This window comes from Rhodamnia argentea, chromosome 1, assembly GCF_020921035.1.
Source record: "Rhodamnia argentea isolate NSW1041297 chromosome 1, ASM2092103v1, whole genome shotgun sequence".
Lineage (NCBI taxonomy): Eukaryota > Viridiplantae > Streptophyta > Magnoliopsida > Myrtales > Myrtaceae > Rhodamnia > Rhodamnia argentea.
This window is the reverse complement of record NC_063150.1, coordinates 33,016,244-33,030,818: the sequence shown is the minus strand read 5'-3', so window position 1 is coordinate 33,030,818 and position 14,575 is coordinate 33,016,244. Positions and strand designations below refer to the sequence as shown.

Sequence of the window (14,575 nt, the reverse complement as noted above, 5' to 3'; positions counted from 1 at the left end):
AGAACTGTGAGATAATCGCTTAGATCAGTTTGTAAAACTTCCCATTATCACAAGATAATTCAATTGGCAACAAGCCAACCAACAAGGTAAAAGAATTTGCACACTACGTATTGAATCGCAACCGTTAATCACAGTCGTCAATCACGTGACACCCGTTAAGGTTTGTCAATAATCCGACGGCTGTGATTACATCGGCTCTTTACACATTGTCCAAAAAAGACTTCGCCGAAGCACCTCAGTTACCCAGAAAGCAATAACATTTCTTGAAAAGGAAAAGAAAACCGTCCGGCGTCTGCCGTGAATTCAGGTCACGGGTTCAACATCCCACCAAAAAGCAGAAGTTGGAAATGAAGAATCGGAAACGAGGAAGGAAAAAAAAGAAAGAAAGAAAGAAGGAAGGAACTGTTCATCACCAAGTCGAGATCAGCCGGCGTAGACATGGACGTGAACGGCGAGGATGAGGATGGTGTAGAGGGTGAAGAAGATGAGGGTGTGGACGGCGATGGACTTGCCGTTGGTCTTCATGCCCCCGCAGTCCAGAATCCGGTGGTGCCCCGGCAATTGGAACAGGAGCCCCGGCTGCAGCAGCACGAACAGCACCACCCCGATCAGCACCGGGCCCCAGTCAGCCATTCACGACGAGCTCTGCGCGGCGGCCGGATCTTCGGGAGAAGCGTCGGCAGCGACGGTCGGAGGGTGCGATGAGGAAACGAAATCTGGAACTGTGTGAAAAGGAAGAAGGAAGGAGGGAGGATTGCTTTGGGTGGACGCAGGGAGGGGCGAGTGCGTCGGGAATCAGAACAAGTTTTCTTTTCCTTTTGGATGAGTAAAGATGGGGGGTGGATGGACGGACGGTGCCGTCATTTTTCATTTTCCTATTTATTTATTTTTCCTTTGCCACGGTTGCTTCTTATCACAATATTCTCAAGAAAAAATTTTAAATAAAAATTTAAAGTGCTATGATTTTCTTAAATAAAGACTTAAAGTAATTTTTTTTTTCAAAAAGAGCATGGCCGAAAGACATGTTCGTCTTTTACTGTTTTAATTTTTCTTTTCCTTTTTTCATTTTCATTTTCATCTTCTTTTTTCTTTTCCCTTTTTCTTTCTCTCCCTCGATGATTGTCGGCCTTAGCTGAGGGCTGCCCATGCTTCTGTCGGGCAAGGTCGCCCAATGTCGACCTTGCCCGCCTAGGAAAGGATGAGGGCTACCCTTGCCCGACGGTGGCGTGGGCGGCCCTCACCTGACGCCGGCGTTTGCTGGGAAAGGATGAAGAAGATGGTGTGGAGGGTGAAGAAGATGGGAAAAAGAAAAAGAAAAAGAAGAAGGAAAATAAAAAAAGAAGAAAAGAAAAATGATTTTAAAAAGTAAAAGACGAAGATGCCCTTTAGTCGGGCCCTTCTTTGAAATAGAGATGACGTTTTAGGGCATTCTTTGAAACAAAATCCACTTCAAGCTCTTATTTGAGAAAATTAGAGCACTTCAATATTTTGTTTATAATTTTCCCTATTCTCAATTATGTTCATGCTTATAATTATAACTTGCAATTTCTTGTTCCAATATAAGAAAGAAAATATTTAGGTTCTTGGGTTCCGATTCGATTATCCCTAATATTTTAAAGCATGAGTTTTGAAAATATATTGTCTCTGCCGATCCGGAAATAACTTCAAAGGCGAGATTGATCGGGTGGACAACAATGGATGAGGACCACCGTCGTGGTGGTAGTCCTTGATAGGCGGCCATTGCAATGGTGGTTGCCTCCTTGACATATGGCGACCACAAACGGCGGACGCCGATAATAAACGCACCCTAAGCAATGCTTCAAGTTTTCTAGCTCAAGACCCGAAATCAATGGTGAAGTATTCGATGGTTGTAGCTAGCAACTATAGTAACTTGAATTTATCCCATTAAATACATTAATTTCATCATATTCATTGACGTAGATTACAAAAGCCTACCCAAACAAATTTTGGAATTCAATTCGCCATGCATACTCAGCTGGTGCGTTTGCACCGGTGCACTTGTATCGACTTCGAAGGAGAACGATTGAGATCCTCCAAAGTGGGGTGTAAATTTAAAGCACATATCGATTTCCCCTTCCTTTTTTTTTTTTTTTCCGTCTTTCATTTCTACCTTCCGCGGTTGTCTCCCCGCCGAGTCCGGACTCCGGACCTCCATCTCCACCTCTCCATCCCTCTGTCCTACGCCCTCGGTGGCCAAATCAGCTGACGGGCGAAGAGGCAAGGCCTCCACGTCAGATCCTAGGTTGGGGCCACTATTTTGCACGGCATGTCGAGACCTCTTTGGTCGCAACCACCGGAGGGCCGAGCTCCTCGTTCACTTAGGGGTCGTAGGGAACAAGAGAAGACTGAACCGACTAGAACGGGAGGGCACGAGTACGACGGTGGCAGCGAGGCTGGCAGCGTGATGGTGTGGGGGCGGAGGAGGGAAGAGAGAGACTGGAATGTGTAATGTAGGATTTTTTTTCGTGCTTAGGTGAATTTACTTAATATCTAGGGAGTAAAAGTCCAGGAAGACTTTATCACACTCCCATGCATTTGTTTTAAATGAATCACTTGAAATAATTAGTTAATATAAGATATTTTATTATGAACAATAATTTATGTATAGATATTTTCATGGACAATGAAAATTTTATTTTTTGCGAAACCATCCAATCTGAAGAGGAAATTGCATGGCACAATTCTGTCTTTAGCGATTTGACTCCGGTGGCCTTTCAGACCCACTCATTTTGAAAGATGCAACAGAAGAGAAGCCCCAGGAAATCGAAGAGCTCGAGAAAGGCCCGAGCTTTATATTTTTAATTTCTAATTAATTTCTATCGGACTTTTTCTTCTTTAAGTCGGTGCTTCTTAATTAACAGTTGATTAATTACTTAGGCGAGGATCGAGGCGATGCAATCACAACGAAGTAATGAAAAAAATTCGTTCCAAACATAGAACCATGCACGGCCGTTGTAAAACCATAATTTTGAGTAGCATTGCCTTAGAATTTCTGGATATGAGAACAAACATTATTCAAATTTTTGATAGGTAATGAGATTACAATTCAGAGGAAAACCTAAGATTCTTGCGTCTGGGTTCGTTGATACACATCAATTTGATTCTACAATCATTAAAAAAAAAAAAATGCAACACCTGAAACAACGCGTAACTTAGAAAAGCAACAACAATTTATCTGTCATGAACCCGCAACAACAATTTATCTATCATGAACCCTTAGTAGCCGATGTACATGTGCACGCGAATTGCTATCAAGAAGATGCACATGAAAGCCAAGTAGAGGATAGAGTGGACAAGTATTGAGGCCCCGGAAGTTTGAAAATTGCCGAAGTCGACATACCGTCTCCAGCCTGGAATTTGGATCAACATCCCGGGAGTCAGGAGGATGAACAGCACCGTCGCCACGAACACCGGTCCCCAGTCTGTCATCTCTCCCTCTCGCGCGCTCCCTTTGATGTCTTAGATGAGTAGTTTTGAGAAGTATTGATTGTGAAGGTGTTAACGAAAGGTGATCGAAGATGATGTGCTTCGGGAAGGCGTGGAGACAAAGTATTGATGACGAGAAGGAAAGAAAGGGAAAGAAAGACTCATAGAATCAAGCAATTCATGTTCATTGTGCGCATTCGCTTTAGTACTTTAGTTAATGGGGATCGGAAGCTTCGTGGGCAATGGTCATTTAGAACTAGTGCAACTCTTTTGCGCTCAAATCGTGCTCAACAACATTCACTCCCTCACCTTAACTTTCTGAGACAGAACTATTCCATTCTACTTGCGATCTGAAGATTTATTGGTTCGCAAGCCCGTCATTGCAACTTCACCAAGATGTTAGCAGTCAAGTAGTCTCTCCACATGAATCAGGTGATAACTAAGCAACATAGAAAAAATTGTTAAATGCTTGCTCATAACGTGAATCAAAGTTATAATCTCACGAAAGCGGCGCGAATCCTTCACAACTAGGGCAACCAAGTTGATGGCAATCGTGTCCGTGTAGAGCAAATATTGATACACTACTTCTCTCCCCCTTTAGGGAACTTGTTAAAAAAAGCGTGATATATTTTCTCTTGGAAGGCACTTTTGAAAATCTTCGAAAGTGCATCAATAATTTTTTTTGTCTAGTGTTTCAAGAGAACTCATAAATAAAGCCTTGAAAGGCAAATAACAACTTCTAATTTCAACCGCATCCGTGGACATGTGGCATGTGTCTAGACTCGTATAATGTACAAGTATCTTGTCTTTTTTTTAATTTTTTTTTGTTCTTTATTTGAAAGGAATCAGAATTCACAAGGCGGAGAGGGATCCCACCAAGTGGACCCGTGCGTGCAAACTCATGCCCATGCGTGTTTCCCACTCGAACTTAAACTCTACTTAGAATTAATCATCCGGACAAAACACCTTAAAAATGTCTATAAATAGAAGAGTCCCATACCAATTCAAATGCAAGCCAACAAGAGAGAGGAGTCATGCGAGAGATGGAAGTCCACCAAGTACTGCACATGAATGGAGGAATGGGAGAAACAAGTTATGCTCGCAACGCGTTGCTTCCGGTACATCTCCCTCATTGTCCTGTCGTGGGCTCTGAAAATCTTGAATTAAACTGTATTCACTGTTCGATTATTACCCTCTTCTGGGTACCATATCTTGATTTCTTTAGTTTAGAGCACGCTAGGGTTGTTTTTGCTTTACCAAGATTTGAAATTGTATATGCAAAGATACGCCAATTTACCATGCGCTTTGAGATTACTTGACTTATAATTCAAGAATTGAAACTGTGACCCTAGTTCGTGGATACACTTTTTCAATCAACGAGATTTCTCTTGAAAAAAAGAAAAAATGTACACTAGAGGGCATGTGAAAGTATCAGATCTCGCAAAATTACTCCAATATTCGCTAGATTTGAGATTTCTTTCTTGGAACATGAAAAACTACAGATGCAAAGTTTTTTTTTTCTTTTTATTGAGTCATTAATCTCCTTTTCTTTTCGATGACGAAGCCCGTAATGGAGGCAGCCGTCACTTTTCTTTTCTCCACTGTTGCCGCCACCTTCCCGGGGACCCTTGCCATCGCGGACTTGGGCTGTTCCACCGGCCCCAACACTTTTTCCGCTGTGCCCAATATCATCAGCATTGTGATTGATCTCTACACTGCGTTATGGCATGATCTGCTGGAGTTCCAAGTGTTCTTGAACGATCTCCCGGGGAACGACTTCACACCCTCTTCAAACAGCTTCTTGCCGAGATTCCAAGGGAAGCTGAACGAGCAAATGAAGAGCAAGAATGGAGGTTGGGGGATGTTGTCATGCTTCTTCAATGGTATTCCTAGTTCGTTCTAAGGAAGATTGTTCGTTCGGAGAGCCTTCACTTGATTCATTCTTCGTACAGCCTCATGTGGCTGTCTCAGGTAATTCTTTGTTCCACAGTTCCATTTGTGAACCTAATGGGAAACACTATTTTTATCTTCGTTATTATTGTTGTTTTCTAGAAACTGTTGTCTAACCCATTTTTTTAGGGCAAAGACACACGGAAAGTTAATTTTAGGGTTCTAGGAAATTTATCTTTTTTTACGAAGCGGGTGTGGTTGGAAATCAAACTCACTCTCTCTATCTCTCTCTCCCTCTCTCCCCTTGTCAGGTCCCTGGAGGGTTAGAGGGCAGCAAAGGCAACATATACATGGCGAGATTGAGCCCTCCACAGGCGATTAGGGCATACTACGAGCAATTCCAGAGGGACTTCTTCATGTTCTTGGAGTGTCGTGGGCAAGAGTTGGTGGTAGGAGGGCGTATGATTTTGACGCTCTTGGGTTGACGAAGTGATGATCCTTCAAGTAAAGAGTGTTGCTACATTTGGAAGCTCTTAGCTACTACTGGTCTCAATCGGATGGTCTCCCAAGTAACAAATAAATTGTCAAAAGGTCGCCGGCCCCTAGCAAGGGCGGCCCTCGCCTTAGCTGGCTATCGACTAGGCTCAGTCATGGCAAGCAGAGGAAAAAGGGGAAAAAAGAAAAGAGAAGAAGAAAAGTTAACGAAAAAGGAAAAAAGTTAAAAAAATTAAAAAAATTGTCCACAACATGACGTTAGCACTGACTAGATAGCAATGTCAGCAATTTCTAGTCAAATTACCCGAAATAACTAAATTGACAAATTGCTGCAAAATTTTCGGATTAAGCTGGCCTTATGATTGAATTGGCACAAATGCAGTAGATTTATGATTTTTTTTTTTGGTAATTTCTTCAAAAAATCAGAGTAGAAGGGATAAAACTATTAGATGTTTTGAGCGAGCTCTTGTTACCTCCTAGGCTGGTGCAGACTTGATTAAAATGGAATGGACATTTACATGATATAAAACAGCATGTATTATCAGTATGCAGTACTTACGTACCTAATAACATATTCAAGTAACTACGAATTTTTTAAAGATATTATAATAGTAACAAACCAATGCTTTTGCGATTGTTACTTACTATTGGTTGCCAAACTTGAAATTCTGCATCTGCACTGATTCAGGGACTCGTAGAAGAACAGAAACTGGACTCCTTCAACCTCCCTCAGTACACGCCCTCACCGAAAGAGGTACGATTGGAGGTCCAAAAGCAAGGCTCATTCTCAATCAATTACTTGGAGGTGTCCGAAGTGAATTGGAGTGAACTTGACACCGTTTCCGACTCCGATGTCATCTCGAAGGATTGGGGATACAATTCGGCCAGGTGCAGGAGATCCGTGGCCGAGCCCTTGCTCGTTGATCACTTTGGTGAAGAGACCATTGATGAGGTCTTTAAGAGGTACGAGGCTCTACTTGCCGATTGCATGTCCAAGGAAAAGAACGTGTTCGTCTATGTCGTGATTTCACTTGAGAAGATCGCCTCGATAAATTGCAAAAAATAAAAATACATTAAGAATAAGTACTTTACAGATATATGTATATTGTGAAGTCGAAACATGAATGTCACAAGTGCGTTTAGAATTGTCTGAAGAAGGCGTGGCTGTTTTACTTGTATTACTTCTTTTGTCTTATCCTGAGTAGAGAACGCGAGACTCGCAAGTTGAAGGGCTTGACACTTGGGGTTTTGTTTTATGGATTTTTCTTTCAAATCCACCATAATGTATTGGTTTTATTGAGCGTGTTGAAATATTCCATGTCATTTGACAATGAGTTCTATATACTCTTTATATACATGTAATCTCTCTCTATCAATCAGCTTAAGCTTTTGTGTTGAATTTTCTAACATGATGTTAGAGCTAAGTTCTGCCTCCTTTGCGTGTGCATTCACCCTCGTTATTCAAATTCCACGTGTCGCTCCCAATTCAGTCTACATGTGAGAAAGGGGGTTGCATATGTCGCGCATTACTTGACAATTGGGTCTACACTTCTCATCTCGTGTCTTTTTCTTTTCCAATTACTATAAATATCCCTCTCTTGACATCAAGCATCAACATTGTTTATCTCGTCCAATGGCGAAGTTTGTGGCCGCATCAACCTGTTCTGTTATCACATGGCTTGCAATGTAACCATGTTAGCCTCTTGTCACGACAGTAGGCTCTTGCGCGACGGTAGCCTCCTGCAACAAAGTTTGTACTTTTCACAAAACTTAAGTGAGTATAAGTATGTTCTTCTGACAAGCTCATCAAATTCAATGCACTTTACCTAAATCATTATAAATTTGCTGATCATAAAAGTGAGAACCAATAATTAATAGCTTGTCTGAACAAAAACAATTCAACAGGAACAAAAAAAAAAAAAAAAATTAAAGCGCGAACAACTCCCTATTTTGTCGCTGTCTTCTTGTTTTCATACCAGATGAGATGTTGGTTTATGGTGAAATCTCGAGTCGAATAATCTAGACATACAAAGTTTTGGCTGTGAAAATTGATGTGCTATCAATATGGCATGCTTGGAGCAGATTGCGGAATTGTCAAAAGTTGATTTAGAATGGGGCAAATTTCGCATTCAAATCATAGCATTCCCATTAAAATGACTTTGGTGGCAACGTGCAACACTGTATGCATAAATTATTGAATAGACCTAGCCTTGGTCGTGAATTTCGTTGGGTATGTGAAATTTGCGCAATATGCCTATTCAAAGACTTTTGGGTTTGCTTTCAACCATATTCGCCGATCGCCAGACAAGACGACAAATCCCACGTTAAACCTTGTACAGAAACGATGGACTGACGAACACTATCCTGTTCTACCCGATCTTCAGCCGACCAATCCCACGTTAAACTTGTAAAGAAGACGAAGCTGGTTCTGGACGACTTGCTCTTTTGTTCTGTCGCGACCTAAAAATTCAGAAAAATTTCCAGGCTAATGGATTATCAGGTTAATTATTTAACTAACCTAACTCGGACTCTCCCAAGTCCATACCAAATCGCAACTTGAGATTCAATTGATTAATGTGCAATGTATTTTAATTTTGGAGCCGCCACTAATCATTTATGGTAGGTCGATTAGAAACCTAAATAAAATAGCGGGAGAACTATTTTATTCCTACGAACCGCAGATTAAGAGTTCGGGGACTTGATTACGCCGGATTACTCTAACGCCCTTTCGGTACCATTTTATTTCATGAAAAATCATTTAAGAAGGCAACATTAATTGATTTTAACCTAAGTCACTAACAAAGGTTATCATGCGGGTGCGCAATCAATTAATGAACATCCAGAAATCAATATAATCAAAGGAGCATGCGCCACACAAGATAGTTCTTTTATTTTTGATTTTTTTTTTTTATGAATGCATGAAAAACTATACTATATGCAATGCAATGTTATGAATTCAATGCAAGACTAAACAAGATGACATGCAAATTAAATTAATATGCAAGTGAGACCATGGTTTAATTAAATTAACTACGTGACATGTAAATTAATTAAAACCTAGACATGCAATTCTAATACGCAATATAAGCTAAAATGCAACCTAATATGACATGGCAAGAAATAATGACATGGCAAAGATGACGTGGCATGGATGACATGGCATGTATGACATGGATGACATGGCATGTATGACGTGGCAAGGATGAATGATTTTTTTTATATTTTCGGATGAATTAATTTCCTAAAATAGAACTATGCCAAAACAATTTTTATCTTGTATATTTTAGAGTTTACATTGACCTAAACCCTAATATATTGAAGACATATTATTTTAAACATAAGATTCTATTTAAACATGCAATTTATATCCTAAGATGCAATCTAACCTAAATATTTACAAAAAGGATTAGATATGCAATTATCTACATGATGCTATTGTTAAAAGATATGCAATTTTTAAATATGGAAAATGGATGAATGCAATTTTTTTAGAATTTTCGAGATTACATCATGCGGCGGATATATTGTAAAAAAGATACGACAACCGAGCAATTCAAATCAATTTGGGAAAGTGAATATGCCAATCAATTCAATCAAGAAAGTGGATATATCAATCAAGTTTTGGAATATTCGCGAATATTTGAGTCAATCTTTAATTCGTAATCTTACGATTAACGATTAAACCCAAATTCTTGCCTAATCGAGTATTCCATCAATAATCCTAAAGATAGACGTTCTCGATCGTGTGACAAGTTGCGGATTAGGAAAGAAAATTTTCCTAATCAACCTGTATTTTGAAAAAAGATATCCACTTTGGTGCAATATACAAGATATGCTAATAAATCATAAAATAAGCAAGTGAATATATCAAAGTTCAAGATAGGAAATTTACCTTGTCTTGCAAATTTATGCTTTCCTAATTTGAATTTGCATCAAATCTCGCGGATCAAACTTGCACCTTTGGGCTGGCTCGGCGAAGGTGTCGCTCGCACGATGAAGGGTACCGTACGAACATATTTTCGCTGGAGGGGGCTTGCAAATCACGTCGGTTTGCGGCAAAATTTGGTGACGGCTCTTGTGATGGGCAATCGATGGCTTTGGGCAAGATCAATGGCGTGGAGGAAATTCTTTGATATGGACTTTTCGTCTCTTTCCTGCAATGTCCTAGTCCTGCTTTGGTAATGGCCCAACCTTGCAAAAACAAAACTAATAAAACTACACCACACAAGTCAGTGGTGAATCAATGACGTCAAGAACAAGAACTTGGCTTTGCAATGTGTATGTTGCTCGACGCAAGAACTAACGGAGGGAGCAGCAGTAGGACTCAAAGGTAGTCCCGCTTGACGAGGATTGTCAGGATTTGATGTGGACGTCGACGATGACGGGTTCGTTGGTATTGCTTTTGAGCTCACAATCGCCTATGGAGAAACAACAAGGGAGCGACGTGTCGTGAAGCTTCGGTGAAGGACAGATGAAAAGATGCGATCTGGAGTTCCTCCAAAAGCTCCCTATATCGTGCTCAACAAAAAGCTACAAGAAAGAACCCCTTTTTTCCCTCTCTTCTCACGCGATTGTTTTTTTCTTGATTCCAGAATTTTTCTCCGGAACCCCACTTTGGAACGAGCGTTGATGTTCTTTTATAGGCTAGCAAGTCCTGATTCTCAATAAAGCAATAAAATCCCTTTTACACGTGAAGATATCATAGAATATATTATTCAAAATATTTGCCCTTTTGCTGACCACATTCCCCTTTTCTATATTATCTTCCCTTGTACGAGTGTACGTGCATATCTTCTTGATTATTATTTTTCTTTATTGAAGATTATTGCTAATCAAATCAACTTTTCCAACTTGGGTATTTTTTTGAAGATATTAGCCATGTGATGGGTCTTTGCGAGATCCTTTGTGCAGGCATAGTCCAATCAATCCAATTAATTACAGAAACATTCGTCGCCGGTCCAATTAAATGCAATGAACGATATTAAAATGAAAATGAATTAAATATTTTTGTTAGAGACTAAGATTAATCTCTAATTTTTTTATGCAAATTTTCCCTAAAAAATTTAATCAAAATTTAGGTGTCAACATGTTCTGTCTCGATTGCTTTATTTTTTTGTCCGCCACTTGATAATTGTTATCTCATAGGCCATGCGGGCGCGACAGGCAACTTCACAGATTCACGAGATGCGGAAAAGTTTGAAAAAAGTTTTCGACTTATCACATTGGCATCAATTCAGCTTTAAATATTTCAGTTGGACAAATTTAGTCCTAAATTTTTTGCATTTGGGCCAATATAATTCATTTGATCAATTTTGGCTAGAAATTGCAGACATGAAAGATGGTCGTCTTATGTGGTACGACTGAGGCTAATTGCTTCTTCTTCTTCTTTTTTTTTTTTAAATTATTGTGGCTCGTGAGCGTCGGGGACCTCGCCTGGCCACAAGGGTCGAGCCCTCGCTAGATTTGGCGAGGGCTTGGCAGTGCTAACCCACGGCTCCCAATGGTAACAGAGAGAGAGAGAGGGGTCATGCAAGTATTGCACATGAATGGAGGAATGGAAGAAACAGGCTATACTAACAACTTATTGCTTTAGGTACGACTCTCATTGTGCCATAGTGGGCACATAAAATCTTGGATTAAACTGCTTCTAAAGATCTATTATTATGCAATCTTTTGGTGATTAAGAATCACAACATAATCTCTTCATTCTATAATAAACTAGGGTTCTTTCTCATTTACCAAGATGTGAAATTTTATACACATAATCTCTTCATTCTATATCAAACTTAGGATTAACCATTGAGACAAAGCAACCCCAAACCAATTCAAACCCAAGCAAATGAGAGAGAGAGAGAGAGAGAGAGAGAGAGAGAGAGAGAGAGAGAGGTCATGCAAGTATTGCACATGAATGGAGAAATGAGAGAAACAACCTATGCAAATAGCTCATTCTTTAGATACGTCCCTCATTCTGCCACAATGAAGTCATGCAAGTATTGCACATAAATGGAGAAATGAGAGAAACAACCTATGCAAATAGCTCATTCTTTAGATACGTCCCTCATTCTGCCACAATGGGCACATAAAATTCTAGATTAAATTGCATCTAAAAATTGATTATTACTCACTCTTTTGGTGATTAAGAACCACAACATAATCTCTTCATTCTATATCAAGCTAGTGTTCTTTCTCGTTTAACAAGCTGTAAAAATATATACACATAATCTCTTCATTCTATATCAAACTTAGGATTAGTCATCGAGACACAGCAACCCCAAAAACACTTATGAATTAGAAGATTCTCAAACCAATTCAAGCGCGAGCCAATGAGAGAAGGATGGAAGTCACGCAAGTATTGCACATGAATGAAGGAATGGGATAAACAAGTTATGCAAACAATTCATAACGTCTATCAGTATGCCATAGTGGGCACATCAAATCTTGGATTAAATTGCATTTAAATATCAATTATTACACGCTCTTTTGGTGCATAATCTCTTCATTCTATATCAAGCTTAGGATTGATCATTGAGACAAACCAACCCCAAAAATGTCTATAAATTAGAAGAGTCTCAAAGCAATTCAAACGCAAGCCAGAGAGAGAGAGAGAGAGAGAGAGAGAGAGAGAGAGAGAGAGAGAGAGAGAGAGAGAGAGAGAGAGATGGAAGTCAAACAAGTATTGCACATGAAAGGGGGAATGGGAGAAACAAGCTATGCTAACAACTCATTGCTTCAGGTACGTCTCTCATTGTGCCGCAGTGGGCACATGAAATCTTGGATTACATTGCATCTAAAGATCGATTATTACACAATCTTTTGGCGATTAAGAACCACAACATAATCTCTTCATTCTATATGAAACTAGGGTTTTTTCTCGTTTACCAAGATGTGAAATTCTATACACATAATCTCTTCATTTTATATCAAACTTAGGATTGATCATCGAGACAAAGCAACCCCAAAAGTGTCTGTCTCAAACACAAGCCAATGAGAGAGAGAGAGAGAGAGAGAGAGAGAGAGAGAGAGAGAGAGAGAGAGAGAGAGAGAGAGAGAGAGAGAGAGAGAGAGAGAGAGAGAGAGATCATGCAAGTATTGCACATGAATGGAGGAATGGGAGAAACAAGCTATGCTAATAACTCATTGCTTCAGGTACGTCTCTCATTTTGCCACATTGGGCACATAAAATTTTGGATTAAATTGTATCTAAAGATAAATTATTAGACACTCTTTTGGTGATTAAGAACCACAACATAATCTCTTCATTCTATATCAAACTAGGGTTCCTTCTCGTTTCCAAGATGTGAAATTCTGTACACAAAAGACGCCATTTTTGCCCTACCCTTGGGAGGCCATGTAAGTTATCATTCAAGAATTTCAATGATCACCCTAATTTGTAGATACATTTTCCAATAAGCAGGGTTTCTCTTGAAGAAGAATGTACACGAAAGGGGTATGTAAAAGTGCTGGATCTTGCAAGATCATCGCAATATGAGACAATTAGCAAATACATGGAATCCGCAAAATCTGATCATTCAATATGAAGTGCCCACTTTTCAATCTAGAATATATCATTGATCGACACTAGAAGACATACGTAGAAAATGAGATTTATTTCTTGGGAATTGCTAGCTTGACAATTTGACAGTATTGTTAATTATTTCTGACCATACGATTTTTTAATTAATGGATGCTTTATGCAAAACACGTGGTGATGGTAAATAGATTTACGGTTGAGATTGTACCGTTCTTGACAAGATTGTTAGGAAAACATTTCCCATTTCTTTGTCCATGAAAAAACTAAAGATGTAAACCTTCTCTTTTTGTTTTGAGTTGATTGTTTCTCCCTTTCCTTTTGTAGAGAAAGGTGATATCGATGACAAAGCCCATAACCGAGGCAGCTATTACCGCTCTCTTCTCTGTTGCCGACACCACCTTCCGGGCAAGCCTCGCCATCGCAGACTTGGGTTGTTCCTCTGGCCCCAACACTCTTTTCGTCATGTCTGAAATCATCACCATCATGATTGATCTTTGCGAGGCGACAAACCATGAGCTGCCGGAGTTCCAAGTGTTCTTGAATGACCTCCCGGGGAATGACTTCAATACCATCTTCAGCAGCCTCTTGCTGAGTTTCCAAGAGAAGCTGAGCGAGCAAATGAAGAGCAAGTATGGAGCATCGGCGACGTTGCTATGCTTCTTCAATGGCGTTCCTGGTTCGTTCTATGGGAGATTATTCGCTCGGGAGAGCCTGCACTTGATTCATTCTTCGTACAGCCTCCATTGGCTGTCTCGGGTAGTATTTTGGCCCGCAGTTTCATTTGTTAACTTGATGGGAAACAAAGTCACTCTCTCTCTCTCTCTCTCTCTCTCTCTCTCTCTCTCTCTCTCTCTCTCTCTCTCTCTCTCTCTCTCTCTCTCTCTCTCTCTCCTTGTTTTATCGGATCCCAAGAGGGCTAGAGGGAAACAAAGGCAACATATACATTGCCGGATCGAGCCCTCCGGAGGTGATTAGGGCATACTATGAGCAATTCCAGAGGGACTTCTCGACGTTCTTGGAGTGTCGTGGGCAAGAGTTGGTGATGGGAGGGCGTATGGTTTTGACCCTCCTGGGTCGAAGAAGCGACGATCCTTCGAGCAAAGAGTGTTGCTCCATTTGGGAGCTCTTGGCTATTACTCTCAATGACATGGTCTCCGAGGTAACCAAAACAAAAAATAGAAATCGAAAGAGTACTTGAAATCGCGTACAATC

At 40.2% G+C, this 14,575-nt stretch overlaps 4 protein-coding genes and 1 pseudogene across 5 annotated transcripts in view; 3 read left to right on the top strand and 2 right to left on the bottom strand.

The window, feature by feature from the left end:
• Positions 1-828, bottom strand: LOC115738936. The gene is made up of 2 exons (XM_048273123.1): positions 320-828; positions 1-286 (listed from the first exon to the last, which is right to left on the bottom strand). Exon 1 carries the CDS (start codon positions 631-633, stop codon positions 424-426), a length of 210 nt encoding a protein of 69 aa, XP_048129080.1. The 5' UTR covers positions 634-828; the 3' UTR covers positions 1-286; positions 320-423.
• Positions 829-3,237: 2,409 nt separating this feature from the next.
• Positions 3,238-14,193, bottom strand: LOC115738935. Its single transcript, XM_030671748.2, has 2 exons — positions 14,173-14,193; positions 3,238-3,456 (listed from the first exon to the last, which is right to left on the bottom strand). Exon 2 carries the CDS (start codon positions 3,448-3,450, stop codon positions 3,238-3,240), a length of 213 nt encoding a protein of 70 aa, XP_030527608.1. The 5' UTR covers positions 3,451-3,456; positions 14,173-14,193.
• Positions 4,449-7,198, top strand: LOC125313058 (annotated as a pseudogene).
• On the top strand, positions 12,454-14,452 carry LOC125312527 (salicylate carboxymethyltransferase-like). 2 transcript variants are annotated; one of them, XM_048273121.1, is made up of 3 exons: positions 12,491-12,496; positions 12,910-12,978; positions 13,688-14,452. In XM_048273121.1, exons 1-3 carry the CDS (start codon positions 12,491-12,493, stop codon positions 14,336-14,338), a joined length of 726 nt encoding a protein of 241 aa, XP_048129078.1. In that variant the 3' UTR covers positions 14,339-14,452. The 2 variants fall into 2 exon arrangements, with proteins under 2 accessions (XP_048129077.1, XP_048129078.1); XM_048273120.1 differs by lacking the exon at positions 12,910-12,978 and having other exon boundaries at positions 12,454-12,565.
• The window catches only part of LOC115738931 (salicylate carboxymethyltransferase-like), a 20,669-nt gene continuing 20,431 nt past the window's right edge, over positions 14,338-14,575 (top strand). The window contains exon 1 of the mRNA XM_048273122.1: positions 14,338-14,522. Within this exon, the coding sequence (XP_048129079.1) occupies positions 14,406-14,522 (117 nt within the window). The 5' untranslated portion in view covers positions 14,338-14,405. The remainder of the gene's footprint in view (positions 14,523-14,575) is intronic.

Coding starts and splice junctions, on each gene's coding strand:
- LOC115738936 (XM_048273123.1), bottom strand. CDS start 633: ATGGCTGACTGGGGCCCGGTGCTGATCGGGGTGGTGCTGTTCGTGCTG.
- LOC115738935 (XM_030671748.2), bottom strand. CDS start 3,450: ATGACAGACTGGGGACCGGTGTTCGTGGCGACGGTGCTGTTCATCCTC.
- LOC125312527 (XM_048273120.1), top strand. CDS start 12,491: ATGGAAGTCAAACAAGTATTGCACATGAAAGGGGGAATGGGAGAAACA. Junction 12,566..13,687: donor CTAACAACTCATTGCTTCAG/GTACGTCTCTCA, acceptor TTCCTTTTGTAG/AGAAAGGTGATATCGATGAC.